Source organism: Battus philenor, unplaced genomic scaffold (genome assembly GCF_028537555.1).
Source record: "Battus philenor isolate CCGP_79_NKW_IND1 unplaced genomic scaffold, ilBatPhil1.0.hap1 SCAF_11, whole genome shotgun sequence".
NCBI lineage: Eukaryota > Metazoa > Arthropoda > Insecta > Lepidoptera > Papilionidae > Battus > Battus philenor.
Genome location: NW_027181673.1, coordinates 10,239,763 through 10,254,502, shown reverse-complemented (window position 1 = coordinate 10,254,502; position 14,740 = coordinate 10,239,763). Strand labels below are relative to the sequence as shown.

The window sequence follows — 14,740 nt, the reverse complement described above, 5'->3', positions numbered from 1 at the left end:
GATGATTTATGATTTTCCAATACAATATTTTATGATCGCCACTGGTTTTCTTATCTCTTATGAGTTTCACAAATGTGTTAGTTTTAACCATTCTATCAATTCTATCCTCCAGATCATACCTTTCTTATACTTATATGGTACACCCAGCGAGGACGTCCGCAACAGTTACCTCCTTTTTAAGGTCGCACGGGCAGGCCGGACTATCCTTCACTCGTATCGGATTATTCGGCGTATATTAACCGCACGACTAGTTTAAAACTGTCCAGCTCTTTTAAAATATTGTTAATTAAATATGCCTTCTTAAAGTTTTATTCCGTTATTATGTTAAAAGAAGGCATCGAATTATTCACCAACTCTGAAAAAAAAAATAAACTCTGAGAAAAGAGGTATAAAGTAGAAAAAAAATATGTAAAAGTGAAAACAGGTGATTTTAAATATTTTTAAGTAAGTATCAATTAAAATATATGAATTAATTTATAATTAAATAACACGTCAAAACTTTAAGTTAAATACCTAATATTAATTATTGAGTAATGTCAATTTGTGTGCATTCACGATATAGGTCTTTAGAGTCAAAGAAAAACACGAAAGACTTGTTATTATAACTCCTAAATAGGTTATTGTTGTCAAATGTACGAAGACAATGACGTTATATAACAGTAATAATCTTGATAGTGATATCTAAACAATAGCATGCACTTGAGGTAATGGACATAATGAGAATAATACAAAATGTCCCAACATTCACGGCGTGCGGATGATATAATCGGCTTTTAAATGGAAATCGATTTTAATATCTAAATTTGTGTTATTACTAGTTATTCTAACAGGCTATACTGTTTGAAGTCACGGATATGTTACAGTTCAATAGAAATAAATAAAAAACATGCCTTTCACAGTGATAATTTTATTCATTTATTTAATTTTTTAATAACGATTACTTACATAATTAAATTTTACTATTCCGCACACTGCAAGACTAATAATAATGTTATATTTCCATTCCAATGATTTATGGTACACGATATTCTTTGTGTATTACATCTAAACACGACTTTTTTTTCGATTAACCTCGAACCTCAAAACAAAAAGGGCAACTCCAGACGATTTATTTGTTTACTTTATGATTAGTATAGTAAGAAAGAACACTTTTTACACTTTTTTTTAAGAACCTTCTTCATAGTGCGCATTTTAATGGAACATATAAATTAATGTAAACAAAAATTTGAAAGCTATTTCCAGTCCCCTGGATAAAAGGCCAATAGAAAAGGGCTTTAAGTTTTTTTAGTGAACAATGTGCTCTACATTCACCCCTTTAAAGCTTTTACATCGATAACCAATCCACCAGTAAAAAAAAAGTCGTTTTAGCATAGATGCCCACTGCAAGGCATAGGCCTCTCCCAAAGATATCTATGGGGGCATATACTATAATCGCCACGCTTGGCAGGCGGTTTTTTTTATGGCCCCTTTTATTGGAGGCCTCCCGTATTCTCCTAACGTGTGTAAAGTAAACATTTATATTTACAATAAGTTTTTAACATTCTCAATTTATTTCTTCCGTCATACTTCGCATAATCATTTATTCTCTCTACTGCCACACATCACAACATCTGCCACTCTTTATCATTTATTACATTCCGTTCTTTCATCTTCTCTCATTCTTCATCTCGGTTCTTAATATTACGGCTATGCTAAGTTACATTTTCGGTTATTTTTACATCTTTACTTTATTTTTACAATTATACTCTTATTCTATTTGCTTAAACTAGTTACTGCTGTATAATAATATTTAACTTATACTACTACTTAATTTATCTTGTACTAGAGATAGGCTAGGTCTTATTACCACTCACTGTTTTATTTATTATATATTTACAGAATTTTAATAAAATTTCTCGTGGCTTATTAAAGAGGAGATGGTTTCCCTTGGCAGGCGGGTTGGTGATCATTGTGTGGTACTATAGTATGCAGAGGACTTTGCTGATCTTAAGATCTTAAATTTCTGTCCTCTACCGCTGGGCACACTCGTATAAAAAATAAATTAGCCAAATTAGTTGAGCCGTTTTCGAGTTTTGCACAGAGTAAAACGTTTTGACGGTTTTACTTTATGAACATAAATTTTAGATGTAAAAGTTTTATTTCTACACATTTGCATTATGTCATCTAAATGATTTAATCAAATATTTCGCTAAAATGTATTATTCTGTACGGTTTTATAGGACGCCATCTCATGTCTCAAGGTGGAAAGTGAAAATATTGTTTTATGTAAGTCGTATGTAAAAACTAAGGGATTTAATTTGGTACTTACTCGTACATAGGGTACATACATAATAGGGTTTGAATTTTTCGTTTATTCCTTATGGTGTAATAAAACTTTGATTCTACATTAGAAATATGAATGTTCTCATTTTACGTGTTCACGCGATTTCTTAAAAAAATATTGTTCAATGAATTCGTAACTCGACTACATTTTTAAACGATTTAATACGCTATTTGTCAATAGCAGTTGCACGGTTTACTTTCAATAAAATTTTATTTAGACTTTTATTTCTCTTTTACTACTTCGTGATTTTGGGAATTGGCATGAAATTAAGGTGTTATTTCATATTAAAACTGTCGAAATATTACTTAAACAATAAACAATGCCTTTAGATTAGGTGACATGCTAGTGAAGATATTAACAATTAAAATTAGTTCTTTGAACTGTTATTATACTTTTAGTATGTGTATAGATTAATCACTATTTAGTTTTTAAATATGAAATTTATACAAATAGGCGTAAGTAAACATCGCTTGTTACTTTTTTTGTAAAATTTAAGTATGCGTATTACGCTGGTAATATAATAATTTTACATTGAAAATTTTTTAAAATAAAATAATGTTTTACGCGTTAAGTACACGACGTTTTTAGTTTTAGATTTTGTGATAAAACTGTTTTAATAAAGCATAATTCTTTTTCCATCCTTATATTTTTTTCTTTTACAAAAATATTAAAATGATAATAGTATTAGTGTAGTATGTTTCTAAAGTAATTTGAAAATATATGAAACCAGCGCGCGACCAAACCCTAACAGATTAGTTTGTGTTGCAGGGCACGCACTGTGATGTCAACGTTCGTGTAAATACAATGAAAGTGCATTTACATCTTAAAAATTCAACGCACATTAATTCGATCCGTTATCAGGTTTCTTATTTTTAGATATCTTAAAAATCTTTACGGAAATATATCTACGTTATTATATAATATTAGGAATTTTTTTCTTTAACTCACACATATAAATTTTTAATTTATTCGTCATTAACCAATAAGTTTGCGTTTCTACACGAATGTAGAATTTTAAAGAATTGAAAATAATAACTAGATAGATTTTCATTGAATTAATATTAAGATTTAGAGGATTTATTTTTTATTTCTTTACTATTTTTCTTTTCATCTTCACGGTTAACTGAGGTGTTCGACGTATCTATATCGTAGTTATTTCACGGTACCTCCAAACATATAATTATTATTTATTATTGATCTTATATGAACTGAACGAGCTCACGGTTTTTTTTTAATTCTTGGAATGTTTTGCATGATTTTAAAATTTAATTATATTAATTATCTGTTTTCAAATCGACAGAAATTATAATTATTTAAATATTATTTTATTTCAAGAAAATGTAATTTTTAATAAGTAAAAAAACTTATTTCTCGTTTTATTGTTTTAAAATTTGATTACTATTATTTTCATTATCATCTTTTACTAAAATGATTTAAAATTTAAAACCAGTTTCTTCCTGGAGATTGTAGGCATTATGTTTAAGTTGACCTATAACCAGATGAACGCAGCTTCGGAGACTTTCCATTGTTGTATACATACTATCCATTTTATATAACAACTCTCTTCGATGCTGTATTTAACTACCATTTAGTTAAATTTGAGAGAATACAAAATATAAAGTAAACATACTATTAATAAGTTTATGATGTCTATTAAAGTACATAAAAGGACTAAGTTCGTAAAAATAATAAGCAGAAGTGACCACGATATGATATTTCATTCATTAATAAATACCCCAAAGTTTCAATAATCAGATTTCTTCCTTTTCATCCCATGGACGCCGACTACATAATTGCCACGCATGGCAGGCAGGATGGCAATCGCAGTGTGGCATTATGGTATACACAGGACTGCTGCAAACTTGTGTTAGTAGTAGCAATCCTTTATAATTAATGCACTAAGTGTGAATTATTTATGATGGTATACCGGGAACTGAACTCGCGAACTGCGATGGCAAGTTTCAATCCTCTACAGCTGGCTACTCGCTTAGCTGCTAATTATCTGTGATATAATTATCTAATAAATGTAAAAAATATCTAATAAATATAGAAATAGTAGAAAATAATATATATTCTAAATATATGATTGTTTGAAAACTATATAAATGTCAGGTTGCGTTTTTTAGGGATGACCTACTCTACATCTTTAAATTTGAACTAGAAAATACAAGGATGACAGTACATTAGGTACGCACAATACAACTATAAATATATCAGCATGAATCAAGTTTTTAAAGAAGTTGAGAATAGAATGACAAAATATTCTTAGCAACCATGTTGTAATAAAATATATTAATGTAAGCATATTGTTAGTCATAAACGCGTCCGAACGACATCTGAGTTGATAAGTGCACCAAACCGTGATCGAATTGTGACGTAACACTTCCGGTATTTAGTATTACCTCATTCTTGGGCTCGGAAGCCCGATAGCTCGCTCCCATTTTTTCAGACGGTTCAGTGAAAGGGTCCTCCGATACACTTTTACCCTCCCGATAGCGCCCGAGACGTAGACGGGCGCCTACACCGTTCGCTGTCTTATAAATTCGGTGAAAACACAGCAACATCACATTACAAATTCGGCGGCTGTAGCGAACAGCCGTTCGATCTGCAGCTTTTATAAACATATACATTTGTGTTGTGGGAAAAAAAAACATTCATACAGTGACTTAGTTTCATAAACGTGACTAGCGTTCTTAATAATCGTTTAAAAATGAAATTCACGGTGAGTGTGCATTTTGTGATATATAACATAAAGTGAAACATTAAAAAGTTCGGATGATTTCGTAGTGATAAAATTGTAAATATATAGATTAATCAACTAAATATCAAATAGTAAAATTTATCTGGTATAAGTCCGATAAAATTTGTCAATTTACATATTTTATTTAAATTAACTAAATTTTCCTTGTTTATGTAAACAATGTAATGTAAAAATCTTTATTACATTCGCAATAATTGAATTTAATAATTTTATTCTTGCGAATATATTTATATTTGCTAAAAGTAAAAGCGGTAAAAGTGAAATTAAACTTATAATGCAGGCTTTAATCTCGAAGAGCGTTATGCGGGTCGTCGTTTTTATTATGGTACAAAACTTGTTTTTAAGCTCTCGGTACGAGATTTGCATTAACGGAAGGAAAAGAAATCTCATTTACAATGGATGATAATCGGTTTTACTATAAATTATTAGATTAAATACATATTTTTTTTTATTTTAAATTCTCATGTTCATTAATGTTAAATATTTTTTTAGATCGTATTCATCACACTTTTGTGCCTGTCAACGTCGTTGGCTATAAAATCAAAGACAGACGAATTAAAGAATAAAAGAGAAACTTACGGAGGCTACCCTGGAATAAGTCACTCCTCGCAAAGCTACCCAGCTCCATCGTTTGGTCAAGAAGAAGCTAGCTCTATCAGCGTAGGAGCTGGTTACAGTATAGGAGGTGGTAAACCAAGCTACAATTTCGGTGCACAAGGATCTGGAGCAGGATATCAGCTGTCAGCAGAAAATCTGCCGTCTAGTTCTCAGAACATTCAGCTTGCTCCTATTACGCTACAACCAAGTCATGGATCCTTAGTTGGTACGGATCTTTCGCAACTGATGAGTCAACTCTCTCAAGGTCTTAATTCTGGAGCAATTACCTTACAGCAAGGTGGTCAGGGAGCATCGTATCAATTAGGTAATTTAGGTGCCCATGGCGGACAAGAACTCGCAGTCCCTCAATACTCTTATGGAGCACCGAAGCTGCAGCAACAATTTGCTCTTTACGACCAATCTCAAGGAGTTCCCGCTTATGCTGCTGGAACTAAAGGGCTTAGTTCTTATGGTTCAACCGGTCCTGTTTTATTTTCTCCCTCCGAATCTCAATCTAACCAAGCTGCATTAAATTACGGAGCTCAAAGTGCAGGCCCGTCTGTTGGCAACGCCGGCTCATTTTCAGTTAATAATGCTGATCACTCACTATCTGGATTTTCTTTAGGTAACTCAGGACAACTGTTGGGTGGTCAATACAATAGTCTAGGTGCAAGTTACAGCGCGCCTGGAAAAGCTGGTTTCAAACCTTCAGCTTTCTTGGGTTCATCAGTCCAAAGTGATTCTGGACATGGTTTAGCAGGTCTTTCTGGATCATACGCCGCAGCGCCTTCATTCGGAAGCTCCCACGGATTATCAGGCTCTCATGGCGGGTTTGCTCTTAACTCGGGTCGTGGAGCCAGCTTCGGAGGTTCACTGGGAAACTTTGGTGGAAGTTCATCAAAACTTCTTGCTCCATCATACTTGCCTGCCAAATCGGAAGGATTTGGTTCTCAAGAATCTATTGCCGCATTCTCCTCCAGCGGACATTTAGAATCACCTCCTGCCACGACATACGGAATTCCATCTGGTTCTTTTGCACAAGCCTCGTCATCTAACAGTCCTCAGTACTACGTATCTTCTTCAAAACATTCTTTGCCTAGTGTTGGTTTCAACGGCGGATCTTCCTACCGGGGACCTTCGTCTGGATACAGTTCCTTGAACTCCTATTCATCGGGACCAAAATACAGCATTAGTAGCTCTGGCTCACGTTATGGCCCACCCAAAGATTCTCACGGAGCTTACAGTGAATCCTCCTATAACACAATAAAGTACAGCGAAGAACTCAAGCCCCGTGTTCATTAAATTGTTTGAATCAAATATATGAAGTGTTTCGCTACATCGTTTTATGTAAATATAGGCTAAATAGAAGTTTGTGTCGGCGATATCTGGGTCATGATCTAGACGGAAAGATTGTAAGTGCGAAACTGAGTCGAAGCGAAAGCGTTTTACTTACGTTCGGCATTATTTAAATCTATGTACACTTGCAGCTAATTACTTACTATACGGAGTTGACTGCAAACACTTTGTCTAAGTAAAAATAAAAGATTTTAGATATAAATAAGAATACTTGATTTACCATAACAGAAAATGTAAAATTAATGAATGTCTCAATGTCATATTAAAAATATCTTTCCACCGTTATAGCTCGATGTTGATAATGAATATGACGTAAAGTTTTGTACATATACCGTTAAGTTTGACGGCTTATTTATTACTGTTATAATATTTAAGTTTGTTTTGTTTTGTTGAAAATAAATATTTGAAAAAGAGTTGTTGTTGCTTTATTACACGATCCGAATGGAGCACGTTTGAAATAGTTTTCACATTGAACTGATATATACAAACTATCAAGTAACTTTCAAACGCTACACTGCGCAATCTAAGAAAGTTGACTCAAACAGAGGAAACGTGATATAGAAACTTAAGTAATCACACGTGACATATCTTCAATTTCACGCGAAAGAAAGTAAAGGAAGTTACTAAAGAAAAAAAAAACAAATAAATAATGACATTAATGGCGGTTGATATTACACAACCGCTGGTTTAAGTAAACAAAAAAAAATGCAGACTTTACGCTTGAGAGAATATGTAGATCAAATGGAAGTCAACCTCCTTCACTTCCGAATTCTTTAACCAGATTATATAACATCTTCTCTACCGATTATTAATGTGTTTTTTATTAATAAATAATTAATTTTAAATGTATAACGGTGTTGAGTAGGTACATATTCTTTTTTATACGTTTTAGGTATTTGTTTTTAAAAAAATAGTTTTTAATACAACATGCAATTAACTATTTAATTGGAAAAACTAACACTAAAAAAATCAACTATATACACTGCAATATACCGATCGGAGGAACATAGGAACCTGTTATGTTTCCGTAAGGAAGTAAGTACTAATTGTTAATAATTATTTGTACATAAGAGTCTGGAAAATGGGAAGGAAATCATGATGTGATCAGAACAAAATCGCTGTAATCTTATGTAATAGCAATATGTATATATATAGGTTTCGTATTATTAATTGCTTTATCTTTCCGAGATTATGGGAGAAAGTTAAATAAATTGATAATTTTATTAGTCTTTATTTTTAACTATCATCATCATCACCATTTCAGCTGCAGAAGAAATCTCAGTGGAAGCACTGCTAAAATTAAGCCGCCTACTTTTAATATACAAAATTCTCTTGCAATAATAAATTTTTGAATTATTTTCATTACCGTTCAAAGTACATGAACACTGTGTCCAAAATCACCGTAAAGCAAATAACTAAACTAAAAAAAAACACTAAAAAAACATGTACGCATGGTTTCTATTAAGAGATATAGGAATTGCATCTATTTTCTAAGTAATCTTTTTGCACTAAAAATACTTAGAGTTCTAAATATAAAATCTTAATGCTTTTCCTTATATAATATGGATCAACATGGAATAAAAATTGTTATTAGGCGCAATACCCTTAATTTGGCGTTATTTTATATTAGTAAACATAACTTAAAATAAACGCTTCATTAGAATTCTAGTTAGAAGTTCAGGTTTGAAACAGAAGGTCATTATTGAAGGTACATTCACCCGTAATGAACACAAAAGCGCCATCTGTACATTTAATTATATTTTAAATCTAGATAGATGCCGCAAAGTCTTAGTCTAATAAAAAATATCTTTAAATTTATTCAGAAAGATCATTTTATTTATCGATTTAATACTTTAATAATTAACAACGGTTACTAACAAAGTTGTGTTACGTACACTGCAAGTCTTCAATAGTAAAAATTTTTGGTTTTATCATCGCCTAAATTGCATTTTTTGGTTTTGTATTAACATCTAATGTTTGATAGGTAAATAAAATAGTTTTAACTTACTTTTGTGTTTGTGTAGGATGGAATCGTTTTATATTTTTATTAATAAGCAATTTTGATAATATTTTTGTAAGTTCAGTCATATAATTATAACCTAACTAAAGATATAATACGTTACTAACGTATAGTTTTTATTGGGTGTGAACATTGTAAGCATAATGAAACACGCAAATTTTTCACAAGTTTTTTATTTAAACTTTCCATACATATATTCTATTACGGTTTTTCATTATTATGGTATGTTAAGTTTTGATCACAGGTATTTATATAATTAAGATAGATATTACTCATGCAATTTTTTTTGTGTCTATGACCCTGCCTTTTAGTAAAAACGTGTAGAAGAATAACTATGACAGCTATGTATTTATAGAATACAATCTGAAATTATGTGTATTTATTGACGCCTAACTTCTTTATTTCAATTAGTTTTATTGCATAGATACGGTGTAGGAATAATTCAACTTCAACGCATATCATTATACAAACATTCATTATTATGTATCGTCTACACCATTGACTTCTGTTGCTACATCTAGTACTAATATAAAGCAACTAAAGAATGTTAAAAGATCTTAATTGAAGCATCAGAACATAGATGGCGTTATAACTAAACATAGCGAAGCCATGTGACAAAAATGTTTAAAGAACAAAGTAAAGTAACAGCTTCTGCTGGAAAATCTGTTCAATGAATATCAATATATAAAAATCAAAATAAAACAGATACATTGATCATTATTAACCTATCACAAATTAACCGATAAATCTGAAGAATTTAAAATTTGTCACATTGATTTATTTTTTATCTCTGGCTGTTCAAAATTTGCCGGTACAGATAGCTATGATAATATATAAACACTTTTCTTAGTTAATTTAGGAACAATAAAAATGATTTTGGCTAAATTAAGAGAAAAAACGTTTCGAAAATGGTATCGAATGTATTTACGCTAAGATTTCGAAAATTTGTAGTTTAATTAAATTTAACGGCAATCGTGTCCCATTACAAGTCTTAATTTATTCCACTAGTGTTAGATACGCATCCAAAGTTTGGAGCGTTCTAGACAAACAGCTATTTTTTACATCGTTATCCCTTACTGGACATGCCTCTATACGGACAACACAAGCTGGGAAATTTAGGTTTTGGAATGACTATTCTAGAAAAGTAAATAAATGGAAGAAGGGCGTTGGCAAAGGTCTTTATTTATACTAGTCATCTTGATATTTGCATTAAAGATTTTTTTATATTTTAGATTCGTATCTAATTAAATTACAAAGAAACGTAAAGGATTGATAAGGACTTTTTAAAAGAATATGTGTATATGGATTTCTTTTTCGTACTTTAATATTTAAAAACTCAGCGAGCCGGTTTAATCGTTATTACGGCTTTATTGTCATGAGTTGACTCATAAACTAAAGTGTATATGTGTTTATGGTTTTATTCATATTTAACGGATAACCCGTAAAATAAATATTTGGATATCTGAACATCTTATGTAAGTTAAATGTAACTGCCATACTTGCAATTTTTTTTTCGGTTTTATTTTTGAAAAGTGGCAAACAAAATTTTTGAAACATGTATTATTTTGAATCATTATATAAGTTAGAGAATAATAATAAGATTTAGTTACTAATATAATTTTTGGTTTTGTATTAATGTTACGCTTATTCTATATACTATATGACTTTAGCATATGACGCTAAATTTTGAATTCCCATAAGTCTTATCTGCATAATCATGTTTGTTAATTATATTATTAGGCCACATTGCACGGAGGAGTTGTCTTATAGTTGTCGGCAACATAGAACGTAAAAGGACAGAAAGGAGGACGGTAATTTGCTACTGAAATGATGCAGTATCAAAACTCATCCACTCAACCATGCATGGCTTCTCAGAACGTTAGGAAAACACGAAAGCCCATAGTTTGCCACGACCCTCAGTCACGAGAAAACGACGAACAAGATACGATGACGTAGGTCGCAGGTTTGATACAATTTTATATAATACAAACTTTATGCATTAATTATATAGGAGTGCTAATGCTCACAAACAAGTTTCCACAGGATGAGTAGCAGCGTCCATTGCGTACCATAATACCAAATTGCGTTCGTTAACCGTTAATAGATAACTTTGGGGGGGAGGCCTATGTTTTGCAGTCGGCGTCTATGGACTGAAACGACGACGACGGTGACCAATATTTCATTCCTAGAATCTTTCCTACTTAATTATGTATGTAAATTACAATTTTTTTTAATATTTAATGAGACGACATTATAGCGTTTGGTCTGTATTATCAGGAAGTCCCTATAAATGTACCGAGTAATAAGATGGTGAAATTTGTAGCATTTTTGTAATTTTTTATTTTTCTGACATTAAAATGGCTTAAATCAATTTTAGTGTATTATTACACAGTTGGTCATCACATTACCATTTACCTTACTCACTAAATATTTTTTATGAATTCTATGGATAACAACGTCCATCCTTCCATAATACAGAAGACCTAAGTTTGAGGTTCTTTGGAATAGAAGTAAATGTTGAAGAATAAAATAGTAAACCTAAATAGTGTTTAAAATACTATAAAGAATAAATATTTTTTTATCTTACCCTAAATAATATTCCAGAATATAAATAAGCCAGAAGGTAGCATCCTATGTTTATATGACTTGAAAAGGAAAACTATGGCAATGGAATGTTAATTCATTATTTGTTATTTGTTTCAATACTTAAAATATACACTTATCACTTCCGTAAATTGATTAAATGAACACGTAAACGTAAAAAATTCTATACATTAATCTATTATACTATATTAATCTAGTATATTATACTATATCTAATCTATTTACAGTATGATGGATTTTTAGGTGATAACAAAGCTTGGGATTGAATTAGTCTAATATTGTATTACAAAAGTGGCCACGTAAATCAACTCATTAATGTTACCTGTAGGATTCTATCAGATCTGGTCGCATTTGGAATCTTCCTAGTTTTAAGTTGAAGGATTATATTAGAGAGGAGTTCAATCCGGTTATAATTTTTATCAAGTTATAATTTTTATCAAGTTAAGCTCTTCTGGTATTCTTCTCGTGATGTACGTTGTCATTGTAAACGATCCTATGAAGAAAAAATTATTAAACACAAACACACGACGAAATTGAATATAAGATTGATTTGAATTTTGTAAATATTGATTCTAACAAGCGCCTGAGAAGTAAAAAAAAACATTTTTTTATCTTATTTTGTTATCTGAGAAAATCTGTATAGTGAAGAATGTTGAATAAAGTTTGACTGAACTAATTTTCGTAGTATTTTTCTATTTGTTTTTTTCGTTCATGACAAGCGTGCACTGGCATACATGTATTTATTTAAGCCTCTCTACATGAAAGCGTGGAGGGAAACAGACGGCAATCGACGAATGCGCGCAATGCGTTTCCGCGACTAATCAGGAAGTCGACACTCTCTCGGACTGGATCTGTTACGATACAGGACAAAGACCTATCGGTCACTTCCTTTAGTGACCGCGCTCTGGAGTCGACGTCGGAGGAAAGTTGCCCGTGCTCGTTCTTATAAATGCATGAACTTGATAATGCTGGACACTTTTCCGCGCGCCATTGAATAGATCACTTTTCCTTTCGCAATACGCGTTTTTTCTTGAGAAAAATTATGTTATTGTAGTCTTCCATATTTGGTGTTTAAATATAAAATAAAATGATGTTGAAGCAACTTTTTGTAAGTATTTTAATATTTCTGATTGCGAACAAATTTCAATTGACAATTATCAATTGAAGAATTGTTAGTAGTATTTGTTATTTATTTTTTGATTCTCTATTTTCTTTGAGTGAATATATAAAGTATTATAAAGAAGTGTTTAATTATTGATGAACTTCTATATATTAATACTTATATTAAATAAAGTGCTATATTTTATTTTGTTTAAGTTATGATTTGTTAAATTAATCTTAAGATAAAATATGGTTAACTAAAGTGTCCAATATTTTATTAATGTTTTAGGTATTTTTTGCTGTAATTACACTAGTATGCAGTATCGAAACAGATGACATAGAACACAGAAAACGAGGTGCTGGGAAGACCACTGGAGTTAATACTATTCCTACAGGAATTCAGAAACCTGAATATACCTATACGAATATTTACTCTCAAAGCCCCAACACCCAAAGCAGTTTGTCAAGTCAAAACTACCATACCCCATTGGCAAATTCTTTTTATCCAAGTCAGGCTAGCAGTCAATATTATTCCCCATCAAGCGCCACTGATGGGACTCATTCTAGCTCGCCTCAACAACAGACTAATTCACAATTTGTACCTTTAAATTTTGTTCCGAGTCCAGGTTACCAAACGAAATATCAAATCGTGTCTTCTAAAACTGGTAACGGTAACATCCAACTGGCTCTTTTACAATCATCTCCTGGATTTGCTACTTCGAATATACATGTGCCGCAGACCTTATATTCGCAACAAGCTAATCAAGTAAATGCTAATACGAATCCTGTTCTTACGTCAGTATCACCGCACGGTCACTTTAATTTTCCTGCAAATTACCATTCTTTATCTTTAGCCTCTCCTTATTTTGGCCACGCCCCCACAGTTTTGCTGCCACAATATAATTCTCCGTTTTATAATAATCTCCTTTATCCTACCCCCAATCAGAACTTCTTCTATCAATCCCAACCCAAGTACAATTATTCTCAAAGTCAATCGTCAACGTCTAACGAGCATGAAAAATTACAAGGTTCTCCTTCTCAAAGTTCTTCGAAAGATGACAATGAAATTGCGGCACAAAACACCGAAATACTTCACTCCGATCCGATATCTGGATATAAAAATGCATATACTTCAAGTCGCAGCTCCACCTACGCGAAATTAAAATGAATAGAAGTTGGGACAATAATTTCGATATATTTATAGCATCACGTTGTTGTAATATGCAATATAAATAAGTTTTATTATAATTTATGTCTAGATTTAGAAAATAATTTATAACTGTTATTAAATTACGTAAGTGTTAAATGTTATTTTTCATTATGTGCACATGTATTGTTATATGTCATAGATTATCTTACTAATCATTTGTTAGTAGAGATAATGCTACTGTTTAATGTTCTAAAATTGTTACCAATTATAACCAAAAGGTTTTAAAGTTAAGTATGTACATTTTTTCAACGGTTTACCTAAGTCTTAATGTCGTATAAATTATTCAACAGAGATTATTCTATCTTCACTGTAAATTATTACCAAAACAATGATCTATCAAAATCGAGAAGTAAGATTTTTTGTAAGAGTTTTTTTTTAATTTCTAAGTTTTCTTCACTTATTTAGAAATCTTAATTAATAATTGTACTTAGCAGTCCGATTTTGTTTATCTTTTTTGTTTTGTCTGAATTTATCAAATTGTTATTAATAAGAAAGCTTTTCTTGAATATTAAGAAAAAGAATGTTTGTCATCAAATAAAAATATTCAAACATCACTTTGTTTCTCTAATTAAACGTATGTCTTCAGTTAAGGATCGCCAGCGCGGCCGGGCGCAGAAATTTATTTTAAAAAAATTTCACCGTCTGATGATACGATTCCTTGCCCTCCTCGAAATCGAAATTCCTTGCCCTCGTCTCATCAAAAATTGGTTAATAAATAATTACTCCGGTAATTACATCGCATCTACTTCAGTCAAATTAGTTCAATAT

At 31.4% G+C, this 14,740-nt stretch overlaps 2 protein-coding genes across 2 annotated transcripts; both read left to right on the top strand.

The window, feature by feature from the left end:
- Window positions 1–5,033: 5,033 nt before the first annotated feature.
- LOC137931234 (prisilkin-39-like) lies at window positions 5,034–7,251 on the top strand. The gene is made up of 2 exons (XM_068774651.1): window positions 5,034–5,045; window positions 5,577–7,251. Exons 1-2 carry the CDS (start codon window positions 5,034–5,036, stop codon window positions 6,981–6,983), a joined length of 1,419 nt encoding a protein of 472 aa, XP_068630752.1. The 3' UTR covers window positions 6,984–7,251.
- Window positions 7,252–12,748: 5,497 nt separating this feature from the next.
- LOC137932249 (uncharacterized) lies at window positions 12,749–13,930 on the top strand. The gene is made up of 2 exons (XM_068775856.1): window positions 12,749–12,769; window positions 13,052–13,930. The coding sequence occupies exons 1-2, from the start codon at window positions 12,749–12,751 to the stop codon at window positions 13,928–13,930; spliced, it is 900 nt and encodes a 299-aa protein (XP_068631957.1).
- Window positions 13,931–14,740: the final 810 nt, after the last annotated feature.